The 25145-nt window shown below is 41.6% G+C and overlaps 1 protein-coding gene across 1 annotated transcript in view; it reads left to right on the top strand.

The window, feature by feature from the left end:
* The window catches only part of TNIP3 (TNFAIP3 interacting protein 3), a 76454-nt gene that overhangs the window by 31550 nt on the left and 19759 nt on the right, over positions 1–25145 (top strand). The window contains exons 4-11 of the mRNA XM_077814770.1: positions 5107–5193; positions 7246–7329; positions 9159–9224; positions 10529–10660; positions 15593–15721; positions 19732–19851; positions 22854–22979; positions 24750–24803. Of these exons, the coding sequence (XP_077670896.1) occupies positions 5107–5193; positions 7246–7329; positions 9159–9224; positions 10529–10660; positions 15593–15721; positions 19732–19851; positions 22854–22979; positions 24750–24803 (798 nt within the window). The remainder of the gene's footprint in view (positions 1–5106; positions 5194–7245; positions 7330–9158; positions 9225–10528; positions 10661–15592; positions 15722–19731; positions 19852–22853; positions 22980–24749; positions 24804–25145) is intronic.

Raw genomic sequence — 25145 nt, 5'->3', positions numbered from 1 at the left:
TATGGTCCCAGTCTCAATTTCCCCTCCAAAATGTGTGTGCTGCACTATCCAGCACTCTCCTGGACAATTCAGACATATTAGGTCCATTGTGCCTCTAAGGGGACCAATATACAACAGTTTGACACCCTAAATGAGTTACCCACACAGTTCACAACACTGGATTAGTTTTGATTAAAGAATAAAACAAGTTTATTTAACGACAAAGAGGTTTTAAGTGAGTACAGGTACGGGGCATGAAAGTCAGAAATGGTTACAAGAGAAATAAAGTTCCTAGGACTAAAACTTAACAAGCTAGGCTTGGTTCAAGATAAAATTCTTATCAATGCTCCCAGCAACAGGGCTGGGCAAATTTCAGGTCAGAATCTCTCTCAAAGTCAAATGGGCTGGTCTCTTTTGTCTTCGTAGGTTAAAGAGCAAGAAATGGATAGGGAGACATAACTTGGGGTGTTTTTGCTCCTCACTTTTATAGTTCAGTCACCCTTTGAAATTCATTTTCCGACAGTTTACCCCTAAAATAAATTCCTGCTGTGAGGTTGGAATCAAGGAGTCTGGTGGTGAAAGAGGTTCCAGACTGACTAGTGAGTTATTAGTTTTTAAATGATACCTCACAAGGCTTATTTTCACAAGGCATAGCTGATACCTCACAAGGCATATTTTGTACAAAGATTGTTACAATAGTGTGTAGAGTGTGAATGCCGAGATTCATTCGGTCTCACTTTCCTACCACTGTGATCTGCCAAATGTGGCTAGACCTCCCATCCCCACCCCATGAGGCCTGCTTTATTTTAGGTCAGGGATTAGAATTACCTCAAAGAACTGTCATGCTTGCCGTTACCTGATGATGGAATTTCATGCAACTCATATCTGTTTATCTATTCCTCTCCCCTGCCCCCCAACTGCAGACTTACCTCAGAGCCACCTTGGCAATTTCTCTCCTTTGACTGAGACAGTTGGTGGCTAACTTTACATGATGCCACTCTGCACTATATGCCAGTTCCTGCTTGCCCTAGCCTGTCTCCTTGACATGCTATCTGCCACTACCCCTGCTGGTTCCCAGACTGAAGAACTCACAGAACATAGAACTGGTTTAAATTAAAATAAGTTTGTTTTGTTTTTTAAGACAAGAACTTCACAAGAATTTTTTCAAATTTGAAATACTTAATATTGCACAAAAGTTGAAATCTGAAAGACTTTGACCAGTTTTAGCAGAAGAGGGAGTGGGGCATATCTGCAGGGTGCTGTTCTGAGCATGGGGGGAAGAGGTAGGGTCAGTTGAAACTCACTGCAGCCTCATCTTCCAGCTATGAGATAACACACCTACAGTACAGTGTACCCTAGAAGTCTCCCCAAAGCCCTAATTAAAATCCTCCAAAATGAGATTGACACAAATGTATTAAATACTAGGGGCTTAGTCAGCATCCTAAAGTTAACCCAACTTTCCTGGAAACTGGTTTGAGCGAAATGATGGTAACAATTGTATGAACTCCAGCATGTTAATTTCATTTCCTAGCTGAGTTTATTTCAGTGCTAATAGCATTAACATTGAGCTGGGGATTTTTCAATTGCACTATTATCACTATGAACATGCACTACCAGTGTGCTTAGCATTATATAACAGATAAAGACAGCCCCTATTTCCATGAACTTATAGTCCATAACAGGTATGAGAAGACACACTGGGAGATGATAAGATGATCTTATTAAGGGACTTTCCCAGTTATTTGTGTGTAGGGAGACTAGAGCTAGTTGGAAGAAAAATTCCAGTTAAATGACTACTTGTTTTGAAACTTAAGCTAACTAGACTGAAAAAGGCTCACAAAAAGATGGGGAAAAAACAAACCCCAAAAAGTTTTGATTAGTCCAAAATAAATATTTTATTCCCTTTTTTGGTTTGTGAAAATTTGAGATTTTGACCTTTTGTCGTGATCTGGGATTTTAACAACATTTGTGAGGCAGGAAAACAGTTTCCCACATAGCTCTGGTGGGACCTTCTCCCTACTCCTTGTCCCCTTCTTTCATCAAGAGATCTGTTTCTTGACTCTTTTTTTAAAAACTTGTCCATGAGGAAAACTACTACTTCCTTTCTACAGGAAGCCATCATGATTAATGCATCAATGCCATGGTAAGCATTCTGATGCCTTCTAACTATCTGTGATAGACAGACAGGCAGACCACAGGTCTACGGGACATGAGATTTATTCAGTAATATACTGTGTGACCTAAGATATTCAATCACTCTGTTGCTCTATGTGTAAAGAGGGGATATTACCTACTTTTGTAAAGAGCTTTGAGACCCTCAGATAAAAGAAGCCACAGAGGTACAAAGTCTGTGATTTACCTGGTGATTTACCATTTGATGTATGTCATCTTCATTTTGAGACCTGTGGGGGGTGTTTCCTTTTCACCACCACAGGAATCTCACAGTTAAATCATTGCTGTCGTCTTCTGTCCAACTTCAAACTGGTGTGAAATATTTTTGTGGAAAACCAATTGCATTTATGCATACTGCAATCCTGTAACTTCCTGTGATATATCTGCAGGAATGTCAAAACCAGTGGCACGTATTGCCAATTTTGTGTGGTTTTCCAATTTCCCTGGTATTACAGCTACTGACAATACAAGGCCAAATCCTGCTAGTCTTACTCATAGAAGTAATATTGTTGATTTCAATGGGACTACTTATGTGAGTAAACTGATCAGGAATTGAGCAAGCTGGGAATCTTCTTTGCTTCCTCCCTCTCCTCCTCATTTAGTCTGTGGCTGAATCCTATTTCTTCTTCCTCCACAACATCTCAAAAATCCACCCCTTCCTTTGTAGCCTGATGGCCAAATCCATAACCTAGTCATTTGCTGCCTTACCTACTGTAATCTCTACTAAGGTTCTGTTGTAGTTAAAATTAGAAATTGACCTAAAGCTGGCCCAGTGCCGTGGCTGGTGGAACAAATAATGTACTAATATCCTGGGATGCTAGGCTTAGAAACAATATGATGTTCACACTTGAACATAGGTGAAGTCTGAAGGTACTAACACAGAATTAGGAGGCTAAATTAGTTCTTCACTATAGCTTCACCAAAAAGTTGTAATTGTAATCCTAAGAACTGATCTTTGCCCAAAAGATTAAGTAAAAACGGCTCAGAATGAAGGAGGTCATCCCAATGTTAGCCTTTGATTGAGTCAATATTTCAAGTACCTTCTCCATCAAAGAGCTCTCAGGCCCCTTGAAATATTCTGTTCACGGGTCATAACCAGATGTCTAAAGCTCCATGCTACAAACAACAACATAATCCTGAGACAAAATTATTCTAAAATTGTGATCATTAATAGTGTGCGCACTGTAGCTCTAGGAGAATTACTCACTGACTTGAATTTTAAGCAAAAAAATATACTTTCACTGCTCCTCACTTTACAAAGTCCTTTTTGTCATTCTTGTCATTTCTATAAACCTCTATTTATTTATTTATTTATTTAATTTGGTGGTCAGAATAACTTTTGTGTACAATCCAAAATGTCCTTATCAAAATAAAATCTTTTTCCTAATACCTTGATTGTACCCTAATGGATCCCTGACCACTTTAACAAAGTTGGAAAACTAACCTGTTCAAATGGGCAAAACAAGGAAACAAACCAAGATTTCAGGAAAAATTGTTTTGCTGTTTCCTAGAAAGTCATTTTATTGGTGAAGATTTTAATCAAGAAACTTTGGTTAGCATGCAGAATTTTGTACATGGTTCAACATGTGCCAAGAAAAACTAGAGGGGGAAAAAAAGCCCTTGAGACATATTCCAGAGAATATAAAGTTTAATCCTGATGATTGGATCGTAACTGAAGTGCAGTTATTGTTTGTGGGAAGTTCCAAATGGAGCCTGAGATTCTACAATACAGAAATTGTTTCATCATAAATTACCAAGCTGATGTCTGGAGCTTAACTGTAAAAAGTCCACTGTTTCACCAAAAGTCTATAGTTCGTGTAAATCTTTTTTTTAGTTGCAGGTTTTTACAAGGAACTATGTTGTCTTAAATCAATTTTCATATGATTACATTTGTTCCTTTCCCTGAGAAAAACCTATTATCTTCCCACAAAAAGGAAAAGGGTTTTTTTTCTTTTAAATTTTCCCTCCAACACCATCATCATTCAGAATTTTTAGAAGAAAAAAAATTGTACTTTGTATTTGTCTAGTGCTTTCTATCTAAAAAACTCAAAATGCCATAGAAACACTTAATTGTGTGTCTCATTTGTGAGGTTAGTTATGTATAGTTATCCCCATTTGCAGATGGGAAACTAGACATAGAAGTTAACACTAAAATGATTAAACTTGTGTACCTTAAGCTAGGCATCTAAATCTATATTGAGACAACCTGATACATGACAAGAACTGGAAGGATCAGGCCCTTAAAGATAATAAGAAAAACAGCGTGTTGTAACTCTGTACTTTGCACAATTATAGAACTATTTCAAGGGGAAAAAACCTCACCCTCCGGCTGTAAAAGTGTGAAATGCTGCGTGTATATTTCACTGTACTTATTGTTCTTTTTGCGGGGTGTTTTCTTCCCTATAGTTTTTACAGGCATTATTGGTATTCTCCATTAAGTGACTCAATTTCTCTCTTACAAGGAAATACAGTAAGTCTTAATGTCATGTCAGAAAATGTTTATATTCAGGCAAGCCAAAGGGCTTGGTTCCAGTTGGAAACAGATCTCTCTGGTACTGGGGAAAAGAAAGCCATGTCCCTAGAGCTATTCACTGAAAGTTTATTTTTCCTTCCCTTATCTTTGCTAGTTCCTCACCCAGAGGAGAATCAACCAGTAAAGGAAGGGATTGCAATTTACATAACACACTAAACAAAGCCTTATCCTGTCTCATACATTAGTCACAGACAGCATGCTTGAGACATTCTGGGAAGCCCCTGTATAGAAGGCAAAAAAGGTTTAAATCAGAGTTCCATCACCTTTATCTTACTCTGTGGTGCTTCCACACACGCACAACTAGTTGGGAACATTTTCTGTGAAGTTTTTGAGACACATGTTTTAATAGAACTTTTTCCTTCCCCCTCCTTTGGACAACCCCACCTGCTTAAAGTACGTATTTTATTTGCCTTCTTTTAAAGACCTGCAGTAAAACAGACATCCAAAGCCACTGTCAACTGCCACAGCCAGGCATGAATGGCCCGGAAACTTCAGCAGACCAGTCACAGGTAAGTGAGCATCTCTGATGGGGAGCAGTATCAGTGGCATGTTGTTTAATTAATGGAAATGTGCAAACTAATTAGACATTTAGAGCTATGATTTTGTGGATGGATCATTATAGGCTTGTGCATTAAAATAGTCTTGTCAGAATGAATGTATTCTGTTTTAATGTACGAAGGTGATACTGGAATGCTATAGATCTTTAGCTCCTTTTTTTAATCTTTAATTTTTTTCTCTAAGAGGCTGATCTTGGGCGTGGCCAGTTGCCAGGGTAACAAGGCAGCTTCTTGAGGCACTGTTAGCTATTCCCAGATTTGAGCCACGGGCACCGGGGTGTTCTTTGAATTTACTAGCATTGTGTTTCTCGACTGGAAAGTGTGAGCTGTGACTTTTAAAGCCAATCACAATTTGTCCTTAAAGCTGTCTATATGTCTCTATTGAATAAAAAAGAATTTGCAAACTATATTTGATAGCTTTTGAGAATTCTGCGTTAGGCTGCGCTTTCCTTGCCTGGGCTGACACACTGTGCTGTGGGCTGACACGTAGCGCATGCAGTACAGCGGGACCGTAGCCGCTGGCAGGAGCGGAAAACTCCACCAGCGGGTCAACTCCATGGGCAGGAGGCAGCCAAAGACAGATTGCGGGCATGGGGAGCGGGAAGCTCCCCCAGGCCAACCTCCAAGGATGAGGCAGTGGCAGTGAGACACAGGTTAGGGAGGAGTGGCAAGGGATTGGGTCACAGAAGGGTGAGCAGGATTGGGGGGTAATTAGTCCTGGCAGCTCCACAGAGGAAACAAGGTAAAGAAAATGGAATCTGGGCCAGTAACTAGACCCTTGCAATCCAACTGGAACTTGACAGGGTCCGACTACAAGTGTCGGGATTGGGTCAGGAATGAAAACAACTTGATATGCCTGGACTTGAGTTCAGGTTTGCTGTGGTCTAGATGGATTCAGATCAGGCTTTAAAATTAGGTCCTAGCAGACCTCTAATTGACAGTACAGTTTTGGTCTGAAAACCAGGCTACTGACTGGATATTTGGTGGGGGTAGGGTGACCAGATACAACTGTGAAAAAATAGAACTGTGTGTGGAGGGGAGAGGGGTAATAGGCACCTATATAAGAAAAAGCTCCGAATATTGACACTGTCCCTATAAAAATGGGACATCTGGTCACCCTAGGTGGGGGAGGAATTAAAAACAACACTTTCAATTACCAAGCATTTGACATAGCCAATGTGCTTTTCTGTGTTATGTATATTTATTCCAATTACAATTCTGTTTCTACATACAGCTAGTGTGCATCATGGTTTGTTATGAGAATCTGTGACAGCTTCTTGGAAATTATGATCTATTGGGCTAATAATATAAAAATGAGGATTTGCCTGAAACTATACTGGCTACAAATTACCTATGAAGTATATTTGAACCCATTATGGGTCTAATTATGGGCCCACTCCTGAAAACACTTACTGCTGGAAATAATGCTTACTGTACTAGTGCCCATGAATGAATGGGACTATTCATGCCTGCTAGCATGCCTAGTGGTCAGTGTTTGAAGCACAGGACCTTTATTAGTTGTGAGACAGGCAAACAATTCTTTAATACACAGTATCTTTAAAATAAAAAGCAAAATATGAATGTAGAAAGCTGAAGAAAATCATTAGGCTTTTGCTGACTTTGCAAACTGCTTTTTTAAACAGTTGCACCCGTAACACAATATGATACACAATGGGCTAAAATCTCAGCTGGTGTAAATTGGCATATTTCCATTGACTTCAGTTGGCCACAATTCTCATTTTCGCCACAGAGTAAGCAAATGTTAAATTGAGTGTAAATTACATTTTTGTTCAATTTAAGGCCTTTTTGCCTTACCAGGGAGATTTCAAGGGACAGTAATATAAATATAGCACTTAAATAGAAATTTCCCTCTTCAAATTGCTTTATAAACATTAATATAATAGACATGTAGGGTAGATAAGTGCTGTATAGGATAATATTGAATTTGGGGGTATTAATTAGAAGGATTTATTTTAAATATTGTTTTTTTCTCTCCTTTGAAAGTGTACGTTACTGACAAAAAAGAACAACATACCAACAGATACCCTTGAACAACAGATCAGAATATTGGAAAGACAGAGACAAGAGGTAACTGATTATAGTATTATGTAATTATAAATTTTGGTCTCCCAAAGCAGGAAATCAAAGGGTTCAAATTGATACTGTTGCTCACACTGATTAATATTTACTTCTCTAGCCGTTCCTCTGCAGTCAGTGGCAGAATCAGGGCCATAATTTTCATGTGGAATGCTAGTCCTACATTCTGGAACCAAAATATTCTTGCCTCACAGTTTGTCACAAACAAAGGTCCCAATCCTTCAAACACTTATGTGTATGCTTAACTTTATGCATGTGACTAAAGCCATTGGCACGTTTCACATACATAAAGTTAAGGAAGAACATACATGTTTGCATAATTGGGACTGAAAACACAGTAATAATGTGCTGATATAAGGTGGTGTAGCCAAGCTGAAGGTTAATGATTTCTTGAACCCTGAGTAAGGATTTATAAGACATTAATGCAAACTTTATTAATGCTCATAGTAATTCCAAGGGGTAATGTTGAGCAGCAACAGATTGCTTATTGGGTGTCTGACTCCTAGCAAATTGGGAATGTTTCTTTTTGTGACCATCCTAAACAGTGATCCATGTGTGTCGGATCTCAGGGTGCTTCCAGGGGGCATATCTGAAGAGTGTAAACCATTTGTATTGGTTCACTGCTAACTTTTTATGTGCCAATTACATGTATGATTAGGGCCCTACCAAATTCACAGCTGTAAAAAATACATCACGGACCGTGAAATTTGGTCTCCCCCTTGAAATGTGGTCTTTTGTGTATTTTTACCCTATACTATTCAGACTTCACAGGGGAGGCCAGTGTTTCTCAAACTGGGGGTCTCAATCCAAAAGAGAGTTGCAAGGTTATTTTAGGGATGGTTGCAGTATTGCCACCTGTACTTCTGCACTGCTGCCTTCAGAACTGGGCAGCCGGAGAGTGGCAGCTGCTGGCTGAGGGCCCAGCTCTGAAGGCAGCAGCGCAGAAGTAAGGGTGGCAAACCCATACCATGGCCTCCTTACTTCTGCGCTGCTGCTGGCAGCGGCGCTGCCTTCAGAGCTGGGCTCCCGGTCAGCACTGCCGCTCTCCGGCTGCCCAGCTCTGAAGGCAGCAGTGCAGAAGTACGGGTGGCAATACTGCGACATCCCTACAATAACCTTGTGACACCCCCCTAGAATCCTTTTGGGTCAGGACCCCGACACTTACCAAATGGTGAAATTTCAGATTTAGATATCTGAAATCATGACAGTTATGATTTTTAAAATCCTAGGACCATAAAATTGACCAAAATGGACCCTGAATTTGGTAGGATCCTATTTTGATAAAAGCCAATCCCTTTTCACTTTATATATGGAAATAGTCTTGCTAAACTCAATGGCACTTTCATATGAGTAAGGCAAGTGGGGTTTGCAACATCTAAAACACCTATCATATGTACCTGGCAAGATATAGTGAACTGTAAACAAGGAAAAAAGTGTGTGTAACTTCAGAAAGAAATTGGGAGTGGTAGTTTATTTGCATTGCTACTGTGTTTAACATGAGTCACCTGCAATTTACTGCATATCAGAGAGATGTAAATGTCCCTCCTTGCCCAACTACTTTGTTGTGGATGGGGAAAGCTCAGTTTATATCTCCACCATTACTGTATTCCGGAATGCAAATAGCAAAGAAATGAAAGACATGCCACAAAGGTCGACAACCTTTGGACTTTCTCTTCTTGAATGTAAATTGGCCATAGATAATGAGGAGATTCTGAACACCTCTGTTACCTTCAGGATTAAAAAATTAGTCAGTTTAAACTATCTAATAATGCACTTCAGGCAAGTGTTGCTCACTGAGAATTACTGGTTGATAATTGCAGCTGCTGGAGGTGAACAAGCAATGGGATCAACAATTTAGAAGTATGAAACAGCACTATGAAAAAAAGGTAGGTTTGACTGTTTCTATCTGGCTCTAAAAGTGCCACCAGCTGACAGCAGCCCCATCCTTAAATACAAACTAGACTTACAGGTATAACTTGAAAAATAACATTAAAACATTTGCATTCTATGTCCACCCCCACCCCTCACGTAAAAGAAAAATTGAGAGTTTGAATATAAAATAGCAAGTAACATGCATATGGGTTTTCTGGCAATCAGTTACTGGAGCTGAGGTTCAAAGTGGTCTTTGAAGTCCTGTGAGGATTGTTGTGGTCATCAAAACAACGGTCCTCACACCCTTCACAAGATCATGAAAACTGTGCCCACTTTAAGCCATTCATCTACAGGTGGGCAGTATGTGCCAAAGCCACTGGAACTGCACAACCACAGCCCCAAATGCCCCTGTGCCATCCCCTATGCTCTGTTCTAGGTTGGTTTATGAATGACCAGCATGGAGATCCCCTTTTTGGTATGCAGGTAGGGGAAGCTGAAGTTGCTCCACTAGCCCTAATACGTGGGTGGATTTTACCCCATGAGAGGCTATACGGTATAAGGAGCTCCTGTTCTTTTATTTTAAATATATACTGTTACTACTTTTATTAAGAATTTTGTTAAAACAAGTGGTAGTCTCTTCCTCCCTCCTTTCACATTTCTTTTGAAAACACCATAATTAGTTAGTTAGCAAACTCAGCTGCCTGAGTGTGGTTTCTTCTTTTAAGTAAATAATCATAATTTCCATCAGTGTCTGCCTCTAACTGCCTTATAGGAAAAAGAAATTCCCATTTGTCTTTGGTAGAAAACAAAAATAAAATGTTAATTCCCCCCCCACCCAGCTCTATTAATAGACCACACGGTTCTTTTCTGAATTGCTTATACACAGAGAGAATACACATGACTTGTCTCCATCAGTGCATGATCATTTTACCCCCAGTTGGATTATGAGGCACATCTTTGCAGAAGGAGCCCATGATAGGGAAGAAAAAAGAGCATTAAATGTGGGAAAATCTTTAGAGGGACTGCTCCTTAACGGATGTAAATTGGCAGCTAAATCATTGGAGCTAATTGGATTTACAATAGCTGAGGATCTGGCCCAGGGCCAGAGTGCTTAAAAATTTCCATTAGAGAGAGACAAGTATGATTTAGGAAAGGGGGGGGGGTGTTATTTACGTACAAACGGTTCTGGCTCCTTCTCTGTGTCTAGCTGCGTGCTGAGAGCAGGAAGGTTTTGAAGGAGCCTTAGGGATACTACTCCATTCAAGTGTCCTCTGACTCAATCACGCCCCTGCTGTGAGTGTGTGTGATCATTTTACAGCTTGCAGAAGTGAAAGCGAAACTGGGTGCATCACAGAGGAGTGTCAGCGAGCTGGAGAAAGAAAGGCAGCAGAATCAGCAACAGTGTGAGAGGCTGCAAGCCTTGGCCAGAGATGGACTGCTTCAGGAAGCGGTAGGAGGATTGCACTTTACCTACTTGATTGTGTGTGTCCATAGAGTTGCATGGGGTTTGCTGTAGTAAGAGATACAGCGTGGGATGAATTACACCAGTGAGATAAGAATAGAGTATCGGGGTTCCTTGTCTGGTGGTGTTATGCTTCTGAGGAGGCGGTAGATCGGAGATCCATCTCTAGAAATGCAAGTGACTCCCAGTGGCTGTGTCACTCCAAAAGTTGGCAGAGGGCTGATGAATAGAGCAATAGAGCTGGGCGGGGGGAAGCATACTGATATGATTGTACGCCTGTCCCCTCTCAAACAGATCTGTAAGTGGGTGAATTTTCTTTATGCTCAATAAAAGAAAATGCTGAAAATATTCTCTCCAAACTGGGTGACTGGGCAACAAAATGGCAAATGAAATTCAGTGTTGATAAATGCAAAGTAATGCACATTGGAAAACATAATCCCAACTATACATACAAAATGATGGGGTCTAAATTGATTGTTATCACTCAAGAAAGAGATCCTGGAGTCATTGTGGATAGTTCTCTGAAAACATCCACGCAAAGTGCATCGGAAATCAAAAAAGCAAACAGAATGTTGGGAATCATTAAGAAAGGGATAGATAATAAGCCGGAAAATATCATATTGCCTCTATATAAATCCATGGTATGCCCCATCTTGAATACTGCCTGCAGATGTGGTCGTCCCATCTCAAAAAAAGATATATTGGAATTGGAAAAGGTTCAGAAAAGGGCAACAAAAATGATTAGGGGTATGGAATGGCTGCCATATGAGGAGAGATTAATAAGACTGGGACTTTTCAGCTTGGAAAAGACACGACTAAGGGGCGATATGATAGAGGTCTATAAAAATCATGATTGGTGTGGAGAAGGTAAATAGAAAGTGTTATTTACTCCTTCTAATAACACAAGAACTAGGGGTCACCAAATGAAATTAATAGGCAGCAGGTTTAAAACAAACAAAAGGAAGTATTTTTTCACACAATGCACAGTCAACCTGTGGAACTCCTAGCCAGAAGCTGTTGTGAAGGCCAAGACTATAACAGAGTTCAAAAAAGAGCTAGATAAGTTCATGGAGGTTAGGTCCATCAATGGCTATTAGCCAGCATGGACAGGAATGGTGTCCCTAGCCTCTATTTTCCAGAAGCTGGGAATGGGCATCAGGGGATGGATCACTTGATGATTACCTGTTCTGTTCATTCTTTCTGGGACACCTGCCAGTGGCCACTGTCAGAAGACAGGATACTGGGCTAGATGGACCATTGGTCTGACCCAGTATGGCCATTCTTATGTTCTTACTGTAGGAATTTAAAGGGGAGCCTTAACTGCTAGATACATACACAAAGTGCTTAAGGATAATTTAGGGTAGTAAATATATGTGTGTGTTTAACAGAGCACATGTTGTCAAATACATATATAAATATTTAAAGAGCTCTTTAACTTACTACTGTTAGGCCCAGTCCTGCAAACACTATCTGGTATAGTGCTGACTACTCTGAGTAGTTCAATAGTAAACACACTATGCCCTGTAATATGTGTTTCCTAGCTCAGGCTCTAAGGGTATGTCTACACTGGAAACTTCCAAGTGCTCCCGCGGCAGCGCTTTGAAGTGCGAGTGTGGTCACGCGCGAACGCTGGGAGAGAGCTTTCTCAGTGCTCCTGGTAATCCACCTCAATGAGGAGCCTGTTTACACTAGCACTTTAAAGCACTCAGACTTGCTGCGCTCAGGGTGGTGATTTTTCATGCCCCTGAGCCAGCACGTTAGAGCGCTATAAAATGTAAGTGTAGACATACCCTTAGACTTGAAGTCAGGTCACGGTTCTGTGTTCTTCATGCAAAACATGATGACATGAGACACTGACGCAGTTGGAGGAATGCATCACTTCCACTTCACCTGTATTAATGTTTGCTATTGGCTGCCATAAGATAAATTCACATCTTTGTATGTAAAGCTTTTCATCTCCTCTTCTAACGTTTCATTGGTAGTCTGTAGTCTTAGGCCCTGATTCAGGAAGGTCCATGAGAGGATCGTTCTCTGATGAAGTGGTCCAAAGAATGAAAGAGCTGGAGAACCATTGGATTAAAGGATGTACAACACAGTATGACAACTTGGCAGCATCCTTCATACAAACCTCAGATAGTCTGCAGAGTTAAAATAAAACATACATAAAGTTTTAAATAGATAGTGGAAGGAGAGTAGCATTAAAAGGGTGTTATCCAGGGACAAAAAGATATATTTTTCCAGTGGGATCTGAAAATGGATAGTTCAATAAGGCCAAGATTTGAAAGGCTTTCCTAGATAACCAACTGCTGCAGAAAAGGTTCTCAGAGCAACAGTGGTGAGGGTGAGTGAAGGGACAGAGAGGAGTTCTGTGTTTACATGAGAGAGAATGTGAGAAGAAGAGCAGGGAGAGGGGTAGGGGACAGTGAGTTGTTCTGGAGCAAGTCTATGGAGGGTTTTAAAACAAGGATGGCAGTTTTGAACTGGAATCCGAACTGACTAGAGAACTAGAGGAGGTTGGTTAAATGAGGTAGTGATATGGTTGTGTTCTTTTGTATGTATCAGAAGGGGAGACCCAGCATTTTGCATTTGTTGGGATTTAGGAATGGGTGAAGCCTTAGAAATAATAGTAATTGTCAAGGTAAGAAGAGATTAAAACATTTATAAGGATTTTTAGGAGTTTTATAACTTAAAAAAACCCAAGCTCCAAGTTTACTCATGTATCTGTAATCAGGAGATGCTCTGCTAAAATTTACACACTTTTTTGACGAACTAATTTGGAGTATGGTGATGGAATGTAGCCTCGTTATCAGGAAATGTAAGCCTGCAAAGTGCTTTTTCAGTGGGTGGATGTGCACATTAAGATTTATCCTTTTTTTGTGGGCATTTTAATACCATATAAAACACAGCAGCTGACTGCACTGAGGCACAGCTGTTGTACATAAGAATGGGTTTTATGGCCTGCAGTGTGCTTAAACACACTGGGTTTAGGTTTGTTGTAGTTTGTTTCATTATTGCCCAAAGCAGCAGACCTCAGAAAATCTCTTAATTTTATTTCTCCTTTTGTACAAGAAGTCCCAAGTTTTAAAATTAAATTAGAAAAATGTCAAAATGAGTCTGATCTAACTCAGTCTGACAGAAGCAGCTAGTGAGGAAAGTTTTAACCCTTCAGAGCAATGAGGAGAAGCTTGTACAGTACTGTCACTCTGGGAGTTGGATACTGATCTCACCTCCATTTAGCTGTAAATCCACACAGTAACTGCATTGAAGCCAGTGGTGTTTTACGGTCAGACATCAGCAAGACTGTAGATGTAATGTGAAAACAGAATTGGACTGTATGTTTAATGTGCCAGTCATGTTAATCCCTACAATGCTATCTTAAAAATAACATGGTAAAAGTGCTGTCTTAATTAGGGATACTTTCCTTAATTGAGTAATAGTTAAGTGTGGTCATGCTCCACTCTGCACAGCTGGGTTGGTGGTAAAGGTAACTTTAAGCTACTTTGATGGCTCCCTGATCCTGGAGCAGGCTGGGTGCTGATTCAGCCTCTCTTGCAATGTAGAGCAACCTCAAGTCTGCTCTTAATTGTCACCTGCTACAGGAACCATTTCATTAGCCAGGATTGCTGAAGCACTGCTGCACTCCAGCCTGTGCTGGGGATAGGGTTGCCAACTTTCTTCTTGCACAAAACTGAACACCCTTGCCCGGCCCACTTCCCTGCCCCTTCCTCACCCAGTCTCTGAGGCCCGGCCCCCCACTCTCTCCAGCTCCCTTCCCTCCGTCGCTTGCTCTCCCCCACCCTCACTCACTTTCACTGGGCTGGGGCAGGGGGTTGGGATGTGGGAGGGGATGAGGGCTCCAGCTGGGGGTGCTGGCTCCAGGGTGGGGCCAGAAATGAGGAGTTCAGAGTATGGGAGGGGGCTCCGGGTTGGGGTAGAGGGTTGGGATATGGGAGCGGGTGCGGGGTCTGGGAGGGTGTTTGGGTGCTGGAGGGGGTTCCAACCTGGAGCAGGATGTTGGGGTGCAGGGTCTGGGAGGGAGTTAGGGTGCAGGAGGGGGTTCCAACCTGGGGAGGGGGTTCAGGGTGTGGGCTCCGGCCGGGCAGCGCTTACCTCAGGCAGCACAGTGAGGCTAAGGCAAGCTCCCTGCCTTCCCTGGCTCCACGCTGCTCCTGGAAGCAGCCGCCATGTCCGGCCCCTAGGCGGAGGAACATCCAGGAGGCTCTGTATGGTACGTGCTGCCCATGCCTACAGGCGCTGCCCCCTGCAGCTCCCATTGGCCATAGTTCCCATCCAATGAGAGCTGCGGAGGCAGTGCTCGGGGCGGGGGCAGCATGTGGAGCTTCCTTGATCGCACCTGTGCCTGGGGGCTGCAGGGACATGCCGGTTGCGTAGCCAGGTCAGGCAGGGAGCCTGCCTTAGCCCCGCTGCGCCGCCAACAGTACTTTTAACGGCCCAGTCAGTGGTGCTGACTGGAGCCACCAGGGTCCCTTTTCGACCAGGCGTTTGGACGCCTGGCAACCCTAGCTGGGGACACCTCCTGTGCTGGGGACTATTATGGGGGACTATTATAACGTAGAGCTGGAGTAATAATCTCTCTGCAACCTCATCTGTTTTGATGCCTGGCTTCAAGGTCCCTTTGTGCAACCCGACTACATGAAGGGGTCAGGATCTGGGCTGGTATGTTGTCTTTTTTTCTCATCGTGTGAGTAGGCAGCACAGCGCAATCTCAGCACATTTTATAGCATCAGGCTCCAGCGACCTATTGTTTTTCCTGCTGCTTCTCCTTCCAGTAGTTTGGCACAATTGTTTGGGATAACAAAAGTGCAACACATCTGTCAGACAGCAGATAGTCTGAAAACATACTTGAAATTTTTTTTTGTCTGAACCTTATCAACATTTCTATATGTTTTTACATTTCAGAATGAAAAAGAAATCCTAAATGAAGCATTGAATGAACTGAAGGAAGAGAACAAGCTTCTGAAGGAACAAAAAGCTTCAGTGACCAAAAAGAAAGAGTACTATGAATGTGAAATAAGTCGCCTCAACAAGGTATAGACAGAGAAAGGTGTCAGATGGGAAACATTGCTTTAATATTTTTTGTATCTTTGACCTGAATTTATTTCAGGGGACTTTGCTGTTGGATAATGCCAAAGTGGAAGACCCTGAATGTTGAAAATCGGGCGCTCTTCTCTCCTCCCATATTGCTCATCTGCTGTGTTGCTGTGGGTGCACAGCAGTGGAACGCTTATCACTACTGTGGGGAGCTATGGTTAGTGGAGACAGGAAAGGGATTATCTAAGCCCACCCTTACAGCCAGCTGCTATTGACAGACAGTTGCACTAAGAAGGGGAATGTAAATTTTCTATAGGCCAGCTTTGGAGGAAGCTTCGGCTTCTCACACACAATCTTCTGTGCTTCAAATTCCAAACCTGACTCAAGCACATTGTGGGTTCCTAGTCATCCTCTTGCCTCAGCAATGTTCATTTCTCAAATTCTTCTATCTGACATCGGCAGTCTCTTCTCTCCGCTCTCTCCTCTGATCCCTAACCCATGTCGCCCCAGACATAATCCCATTCCCCCCCTTGCAACATTACTCCCTTCCCTGCTCAGCTTTATAGGGTAGAATCCTGGCTCCAGTTGAAGTCAATGGCAAAGCTCTTTTTTACTTTATTTCACCACAACCTTTCTCTCCTGGCACCCAACCACCTTCCTTCTCTTGCCTTACAGCTCAGAATCCAAATCCTTTACACCAGACAGCGCCCTGTGAAATGCTGTTTTTAAAAAGGGGGGAATGTAGTAAATGTTGAATTAAGAGAGCACAGAAAGCAAGATGTGTTTTCTAACAATGTACCTCTTGGTAAACCACAAAAGCTTCCTGAGGAAATATACTGCTCTTAAAAATTACTGTGACGTAACTTTGAGTGATGCATAGGCTAAATTCAAAGCAAGGAAAATGCATGTTGCCTTGTAAAAAAATTTGACTGAATTTGTGGTCTCTCTAGCTGTCTCCGAAATGCATTGACCGGACTCACACAGGAACTTTGTGTGACTTCAGCTCCGAAGGTCTATTCATAAAATAATTTACTGGAACATATTGTTCTGTTTTGCTAGGGTCTTGTAGTGTGGTTGGGACTGAGGAGGAGGGTGGGAAATATACTCATTTGGGAAGAGCTGTGCTGCCAGTGAGATACCTGTTGCTCTATAATACAGAACTCACTGAGTGAAAGAGAGAATTGTTCTTTCTGGCTTACCTTGTATTTGGGTTCTTCTATAACTATTTCACTAATGTACATAGAAACTGTTGTCCACAGTATTACCAGCCCAATGGATTCAAAAATTGAGTTAGACTGCCCCAAAATCATGAGATTTAAATAATAAATGTTCTTTTTATTCGCTTTATGTTTTTTCAAGCCTTTAGAGTTCACATTTTCCAGCTTTTTCTCCACACAATGATGTATAGAGACTTCAGGGGTGGGGGGAAGCTGAGATTCTCACATCATCTCGTGACTCCAGGAGCTGGGCCTTTAAGAAAAGCACCCAATATCATGAGATTTGTTCTAAAATCACAAGAATTGGCAACTGTTCATAATTAGAAATAAAGAAATTAATTGATAAACAGAGAAGCAGAGACTTGTTTTGCAGACAGCATAAAAACAATCCTTCCAGATGGCTTGAGAAGCAGTGTTGCCGCATATTTTAGATTGTAGCTTAATACATAAACAGTAGATTTCTTCCACCCTCCTCCTCCTCCAGGTACTATAAAAATGAGAACTGTTGAGGGCCACAGAATAATCTGTGAATTCTCCTAGTGGATCAGCACAAAATTATTTACAGCACACGTGTATAATTCTGATATACTAGGAAAATTCACAATGTTCTTCCAATTCATCTCCTCCCCTTCCACCTGTGTTTGTGGTGAGCTGATCTGGAGCTAGCACAGATCTGTGACATAAAGTATGTTGGAATTGTTGCCACCTAAAAAACTAATCAAAGTTTTTATTTTAAAGGTGTATATAAAGTCAGCAGAGTTAAAATGGATATGACAAATAAGCTTTATAAGCTTGGTGACTGATTTATAAAAGGAGACAGAATGCATAAAAGTCAGTGCAAAAAAATCAGAGAAATGGGGAAACAATACCTCATCAGGGAACAATGAAATAAGGTCATCTTTGAATCAGAGAGCCTGAACCACTGTGTGCAACAAGGCACAGGTGGATACCACATGCATAGGGGGGAAATAAAACCAGATTTCATTCACATTCATCCCAAGCATCTATGCTTAACAAATCATACGTAAAAGAACGGGTTTGACTAGGCACAGACCAGGAGAGTGTTTTAGCTTTCAAATGTGTTGTGATCCCATTAAGCTTTACGGAGTCTCTTTTCTGCCTCCCTCAATCCCACCCCCAACTTGTAATTAAATTTTATTTTAACAGGAGTATATCTTGCAGAGAATTAGGACATACTGCTCCGCTCAGGCTGGGAGTTGCCATAGATATTTGGCTCTCCATTAATTTTATTACTTGTACACAGCAGCGAAATATCATTGCAGAAATAGAATGGTCCAGAATAACACTAACTCAGAGGGGCAGGCTGCCCCATGAAGTGTGATACAATATAGAGAATCTACAAGTTGACCAGCTGCATATATTTTTATACTATCTCATCTTTACATCCAACCTTATTCACACAACCGTGCACATATATTGTAATGTGCTCCTCTCAAACGCCACAACTATTAGGACAGTACTCAAGGTAGCTCAACAGTTTGGATTAGATTAAAAGTCCTCTCTCCTCTTTCAGTTTCCTCCTTGGGAGGCTATAGGTTATAACTATAGTTTTACTCTCACTATTTCATGGAAGACAAGGCACATAATATTAACCTTTGGGTTACTATGGCCATATGTGCTTTTGGAATTCCTTGTAACTCCTGCTCTGCCCACCCTTTGTCTCTCTAAATCGGTCTTCCCTCCCTTATGACCTTGTATGGGAGCTGGCCAACAGGAGGTCACTTCAGATGGACTCTACTGAGCATTCTGAGAAAATTCAGACACATCCACATTAGGGAGTGGTTCCTCTGTGGACTCCTGGGGAGCCTTTTGATAGTTGGCTGTTTGATGGTCACTCTAAACAGTTCAGACAAGGAGAGAAGTCTGAAACAATTACCAGGAGTTATATATTTTAAAAATGCATAATGTTGAGCATGGTCTCCTCGACAGAGGTTGAGATGGGCCGACACCAAATGGCAAATGGCCATGTCAGCATAATAAAGCAATCTGACATTTGTTAGCTGGTGATAAGTCATAGAGAGTGAGGAGAAACAATAGTTTTAAGATGATTCCAAACCCATGAATAATTTGACTACAGTAATCTCAAAAAAACAATGTAAGGGAAGTAATACAAAGTATCATAGCAGGGTTGGACTGAAAAGCAGAGCAGCAGTAATATACTGGTGTAGTGTGTGTAATCATGACTCCCTCTAGTGGCTGGCCATAGGGACTACGCAACCTCCTGAATGCCAAGAGATAAAGGAGGTGGAACTCATGCTGTACAAATGTGTACTTTTAGTGCTTAAAGGTCTTTGGTTTAGTCCATGCTGTAGCCATTATTTGCTAAATACTGTAATGGCTAAATGTTTTTTAAAAAATGTTTAGTTTTGGGAACCCATCTTTAGGAACCTACATTTTTTTTTCCCCAAAATTTTCTCTAGGCTTTCTAAAACTCTGATTTTTCATTGGTAAATGTAAATTGGATAGACCTCCAATGGCTCGATTTGAAAGTGCAAATGCTACTTATGAATGAAATCGAAGCACCGAGTCTCCCAGAATGATAGTGTCCCAAACCTAGAAGCTGGAATGTAGTCGCTTTGAAAATTTGGGTAATTAAATATTAGTCGCACAGTTTATATACCACATGAACTCTGTGACAATTATAAATGCAGTCAAAAGCAATTCATGACTTGCTTGAACCTGTTCAGTCAGAGATGCCAACACTGTAATGATTAAAAAGGAATTAATCTGATGTGGTGAATCCAAGTCTGCAGTTACATGTTGTTGCAGGCCCTTCTGGATGCATTGCAAAAGCAGTGCCCGTCCTTTCTTGTGCCTCATTTGGATAAGGCTGACAGGAACTGCACCCATGAAGAGATGAGGACCCAATTGGAAGTTCTCAAACAGCAGGTGAGAATGCCTGGAAGTCAGTCTGAATGAGTTTAACACTGTACTATTTTCCCCCCTTTCTCCTAAGAACTGTGTTCTGGTTAACTTGTTATCCTTATTTTGAAAGGAGGAAGCAGTCTGCCTTTAGTCCAGATAAAATGATGCTTTTAAGATCCTGTTATCACAGTGGTATGCATTGTCATTGGATGAAATTCAGTCCTGAGGACGAGCACAAGGTCTATGACCATGTGGGGATGGGGATGTGGGCAGTTAGACCTACTGGTCAGAGCCAGGGTCAGAAGCCAGAAACAAAAGCCAGAGTCAGAGCTGGGATTTGGATCACGCCAAAAGTGGAGCCAGAATCAGTGTCAGGAGTCACACTGAGGGTCGTGACTGGAGTCATAGTCAGAGAGCTGTGCTAAGGGTCAAGCTGAAGCCAAAATCAGAGCATAGTATCGAGGATCAAACCAGAGTCAGGGAACAATGCCAGGGTCATACCAGAGTCAAGAGTTAGGATCCAGTTCAGCAGCAGATCAGGAGTTTTCTCAGTTGCTCAGACAACTTCCTGTGCTACTTCTGGCTTAAGTCATGTGTTTGGTCCAATTGCTGGAGCTGGACATCTGCTCCAGTCAGGAGCTTCATGAGCAGAGCCTCTAGTGGTCCAGGGTCCTGTTAGCCCCCATCCCTACTAGTTCTGGAGTGCTGTCAGTTAGCGGCCGCTATCTGGGCAGTGCTTGGGGACCTGCAGGCCCAGGTTTGAGATCTTCAATCCCTCACAGCATCACTTAAAACATCACATAAGGCTTATGTCAGATATAAGAAGGTCATAGGCATTGTGCTAGCTATCTGTACAGGACTGAATTTTACCATAATGAATTATATATTTTAAGAGTTATTGATTAGTCTGATATTGATCTCTTGCATTCTGCCTGTCCTCATTTCTTGTGAGCTGGCACTGTATTGAATTGTATAAGAATCCTGTTCTTGGAAAACCAGGATGTCGCACATCTTGGTATTCTAGTCTCTCAGAAGAATGATGCAGCACAAGCAGACATAAATCACAACCTGCATATTGGCTGCAGAGAAAACTCTGCTGTTGTTAGAGAATCTGGAGGTAATCAGTATTACAATCATCATTTTGAGAAATGGATATGATTTTCTTTGGTTTGTTTTCTCTCTATCTAGGAATAGGTCAGTTTAAACTCACCTGAAAAGTACCTAAATTTTTAAATTTTAGGTCTGTCATCCTGTACAGTGTTAGGCAAAGTTATTGAAACACAAATAGACGTGATCAGAAGATACATGGGATAAAATACTTGTTTCTGTCATGTTTGACCAGTTGAGCCAGACTTGACTCTCTAATATAGTGTATGCAACATGCTGGGGAGCAGAATCTTGTACTTCATTGTGCTGTAATGGGTTACTTCATTCTGCTAGACAATAAAATAGTGTACATCATTTCTCAAAATCCTCCTGGGGGAACTGAAATGTAGCCGGTCAGTTTTATTAATGTATGTTGCTAGTTGTCAGTATAGTCATTCTGGACTTTACACAACATGAAGGGGGACAGAAGAGTTGTGTGGAGGAGGATCGGGGATAGGCATCTATATGATATTATCATCTCCATTGCTTAGCCATCTTTGGCCCATCCCTGGCTGGGACAGAAGGGCTAAGCTCTGAACAAGAAGAGGGTAGGGGCAAAGGAAAAGGGAGAAGTGGGGTGTGGTGGGAATACACAGTCTATGTAACACCCCCTCTTCAGGGCATCAGAACTTATAATGCAAAGGGGTATCATAAGTCACTCCACTGTGAACTGTAGCACAATCTGCTCTCCCAGAGTTTTAACAGATCATGTGGTTACCTGGCTGTCAGGCTGAAGATGACAGGACCGACTGCTATACAGCTGGTGCTGTGGAGGGGTGATGGTTGATCGTAGATGGGCTGAAACATATAGGACATGGCTCTCTGCAGGAACGCCTGCTGTGTTCCCTCCCAAGGTGCTACAAGCTGACACTGGGCATGCCTCCTTGAGGGGACAATATGGTAGAGCTGCTACTCTGAAAAGGCCTTTTATGCATAGCTTTATGCAGGAAGAGAACCGATAGGCCTCCATGCACTGGCAGAAGTGTCTAAAGAGCATTGCTGGTGTTGCCAGCTATATGTAGGTAATGCAGATAGTGATTTACAAGTTATCTTGTTTCATTTTCTCTGGTTCAGTTGATGGCATTTCTTCACTGAACCAGAGAAACAGCAGTAATATTAACTTGTGACTTAAGTGCTGCATGTATAAAAATGCTGGCTGGTTAATAGCAAAAACATTTTTAATTCATGGTGCATCCGGTGAGGGATCATTGAGATGCTTCGTGGGTCCCAGCTTACCTCTGGCCTATCATTCTGTTTGAGTGATAAGCTCAGTTTTATATATCCTCATGTTAGCATTTCTGGGACTATCCCTTGCAAGGTCCTGAATACCGCCTGCATGGTAAGAACCAGCAGATCCAGCAGTGGAAGTTGAAGATGCTAATCATTAGAGCTCGTTGGAAAATTGGGAAACTTAAAATATTTGTCTCTTAAACCGGCATTTGAATCATCTTGAAGAATCCACGCCCTTAATATTTGGAATCTTAGTGCTAATCACGTCTAAGGCAGTTCCCAAGCAAGCCATTCAAATATAGCAATATTCCACAAATACTGAGATTGTGAATTATTTGTGAGTGGGATCACATGCAGATAAACAGAGTAAGCAAGTGTGACTAAAGCTAGGAAAAGCATGGAAAAAATGTTGAAGGTAGATATATAATAGAAGGGATCAGTCTAAAAAGTGCTCTGTAAATTAGCAGTTGCTTGTCGCTTAGTTTGTAAAAATGACACAGGAAATGTAGAATTCCAGTGAGAGTTCCCTCTTAGGATGAATTCTGTATGTGTTTGGAATGTGTGTTTAAAAAACAAAAAAGAGTAATGGAAACCTTGGATCACTGTAGCACTATCACAATACATTTCATAAATAACATTAATAATTTCAGGTACAGATATATGAAGAAGACTTTAAAAAGGAGAGATCTGACCGAGAAAGACTTAATGAAGAGAAAGAAGCACTGCAAAAACTTAATGAAAGATCACAGTCCCAACTGAACAAGCTGAATTCTCAGGTATGATTGAAAGAAAGTTGCCATTGCCAGCACATGTGCATTTTATTTTTATTTTCTGATTCTCCATACAGCCCAAGACTTTTTGACTTCCTTTAATTGACATTGGATTTTATTTGAGGTCACCACGTGGGATGAAATCATTCTGAAGCAATGTTGTAAAGAGATGAGAAATTATGAGAGACTTCTTCCAAATTAAGTGGATGGAGTGTCTTATTAAAAAGGCTGTTCAGTATCCTTAAACCACAGTCCTTTTGTCTCTCTCTTTTTATTTGTTTTGTTGGCATGCACTTGATATAAGAAATGCAGCCTCATCCCCAAACTTTGAAATAAAAAATGTGTGGCCCCAAGTCCTGCTCTATTACAGAGATCTGAGTGTCGAGACAGTGGTGTTACTCCAGAGTAACCGAGAGCAGAATTTGTCCTCATTCCGATTAATAGAGCAGTCTGAACTGAGTCGTTCCGTTTGCTGGGAAATCCTTTTTTATCTCCAGTGTGATGTCAGTGTTCTGAGACGGGAGAAGCTGAAATGAAATCATGGCACGTACAAAATATTGAGCTTTCACAATCTCCTCTAAAAATAATGAAACCGCAAGACTTCTCTGTGACAGAAGTTGAGCAACATTTTGCAATAAGTGGCAAGTCATTATGGAATGTACTCTGCTGTACTATCATCCCTCTGGACTTCCTTATTTAACCACAGAAGTATTAGCTGATTCTTAACCAACCCACGCAGCAGTACTGTAGACACTGGATTTTACTGGAGCATAAGAAGCAAGGGATTGATACCCGATAAGGTACTTGAGTGCATCCTGGAGAGGTGTTGAGTGCCCATGGCTCCCGTTAACTTCACTGGGAGTTGAGGGCATTTAGCCCTCCCAGCAGGTGTTCAGCATTGCACAGAATAAGGCCCCAAATGAGAGAATATTATTAAAGATGTATGGCACAGAAGGCAGCATTTCATTTTAATGCAAAATTGCTAGTGATGCTACAAGTAGTTTCAGAGTAGCAGCTGTGTTAGTCTGTATTCGCAAAAAGAAAAGGAGTTCTTGTGGCACCTTAGAGATGTATATAAATCTCCCTGCTGTATTTTCCACTGAATGCTTCCGATGAAGTGAGCTGTAGCTCACGAAAGCTTATGCTCAAATAAATTTGTTAGTCTCTAAGGTGCCACAAGTACTCCTCTTGCTACAAGTAGTGCCATCCGGGGCATTCAAGCACATGGGAATAGCATGGACATCCTTAGTATGCTACCCACCCAGTAGACATTGGGTATTTCTGTGGAGGAATGACATTTTAATCCGCTTGGGAATGTTTTAAAGAGTTCAGGTAATTTTAAAGCCATTTCTCTCATTGATATTTGTGCTATGGTAGATCCCAGCCGGGAGTAGAAATGGCTGCATAGAGCTTCCTTCCAATGGTCAGAGGAGGGTGTGCCAGCCCTTCACTTCAGTGTTGGGAGATCACTCTAAAACACCAATATGTGGGGGAGGGGGAACCACCTACTCCTCTCCAGTGATGTGATCAGGGATAGCAGAGGCATTCTTTGTCATGCACACACAAAGTAGTTTCTTGTAGATGGCCCATGAGCCAGTGAGGATCTCATCATAACATGCACATACATGAGAGTTGTTCCAGCCCCAGTGCTGTAGAAGCTCCAGTGTATGTGTAATGCGTGGTGTCTTCTGTGATTAACTGACAGTTGTGTTGGAAGCAGCTTTGGGACAGGCAGTCAAGATGGTTTATCAAAGTGAAAATTGTATTTCTCCACAGATAAAAGCATGTTGGCGAGAAAAAGAACTTCTAGAGAAGCAATTAAAGCAACAGGTGTGTGTGTGCCTCTTCAGTACTTTGTGTTTTGCATTTACATTAAATGTTTCAAGGCTTCTGTGAGCTAGTAGAGTAAATCCCTACTTCTAAACTACTCATCTTTCCTCGTTAAGGGCCAGATCCTTCAGCTTTTATCTGTGTTATACCACCAAAGTCACTGGGACGATACATGAGAGTAAGGGCTGCAGGATCAGCTCTGAAAGCATTCCATAATAATAAACTCTTTGCTCCCCATAGAAAACTTTCTCTACACATATGGCGGTTGCTACAGGCATGCTATCCATTGAGCAAGTTTCACTACATCAGAGTTCACTAGGGATTAAATTCACTCGTTTGCAG

Source organism: Eretmochelys imbricata, chromosome 4 (assembly GCF_965152235.1).
Source record: "Eretmochelys imbricata isolate rEreImb1 chromosome 4, rEreImb1.hap1, whole genome shotgun sequence".
In the NCBI taxonomy this organism is placed as follows: Eukaryota; Metazoa; Chordata; order Testudines; family Cheloniidae; genus Eretmochelys; species Eretmochelys imbricata.
The sequence above is the reverse complement of the archived record's forward strand: the minus strand, read 5'-3'. Positions and strand labels throughout refer to the sequence as shown.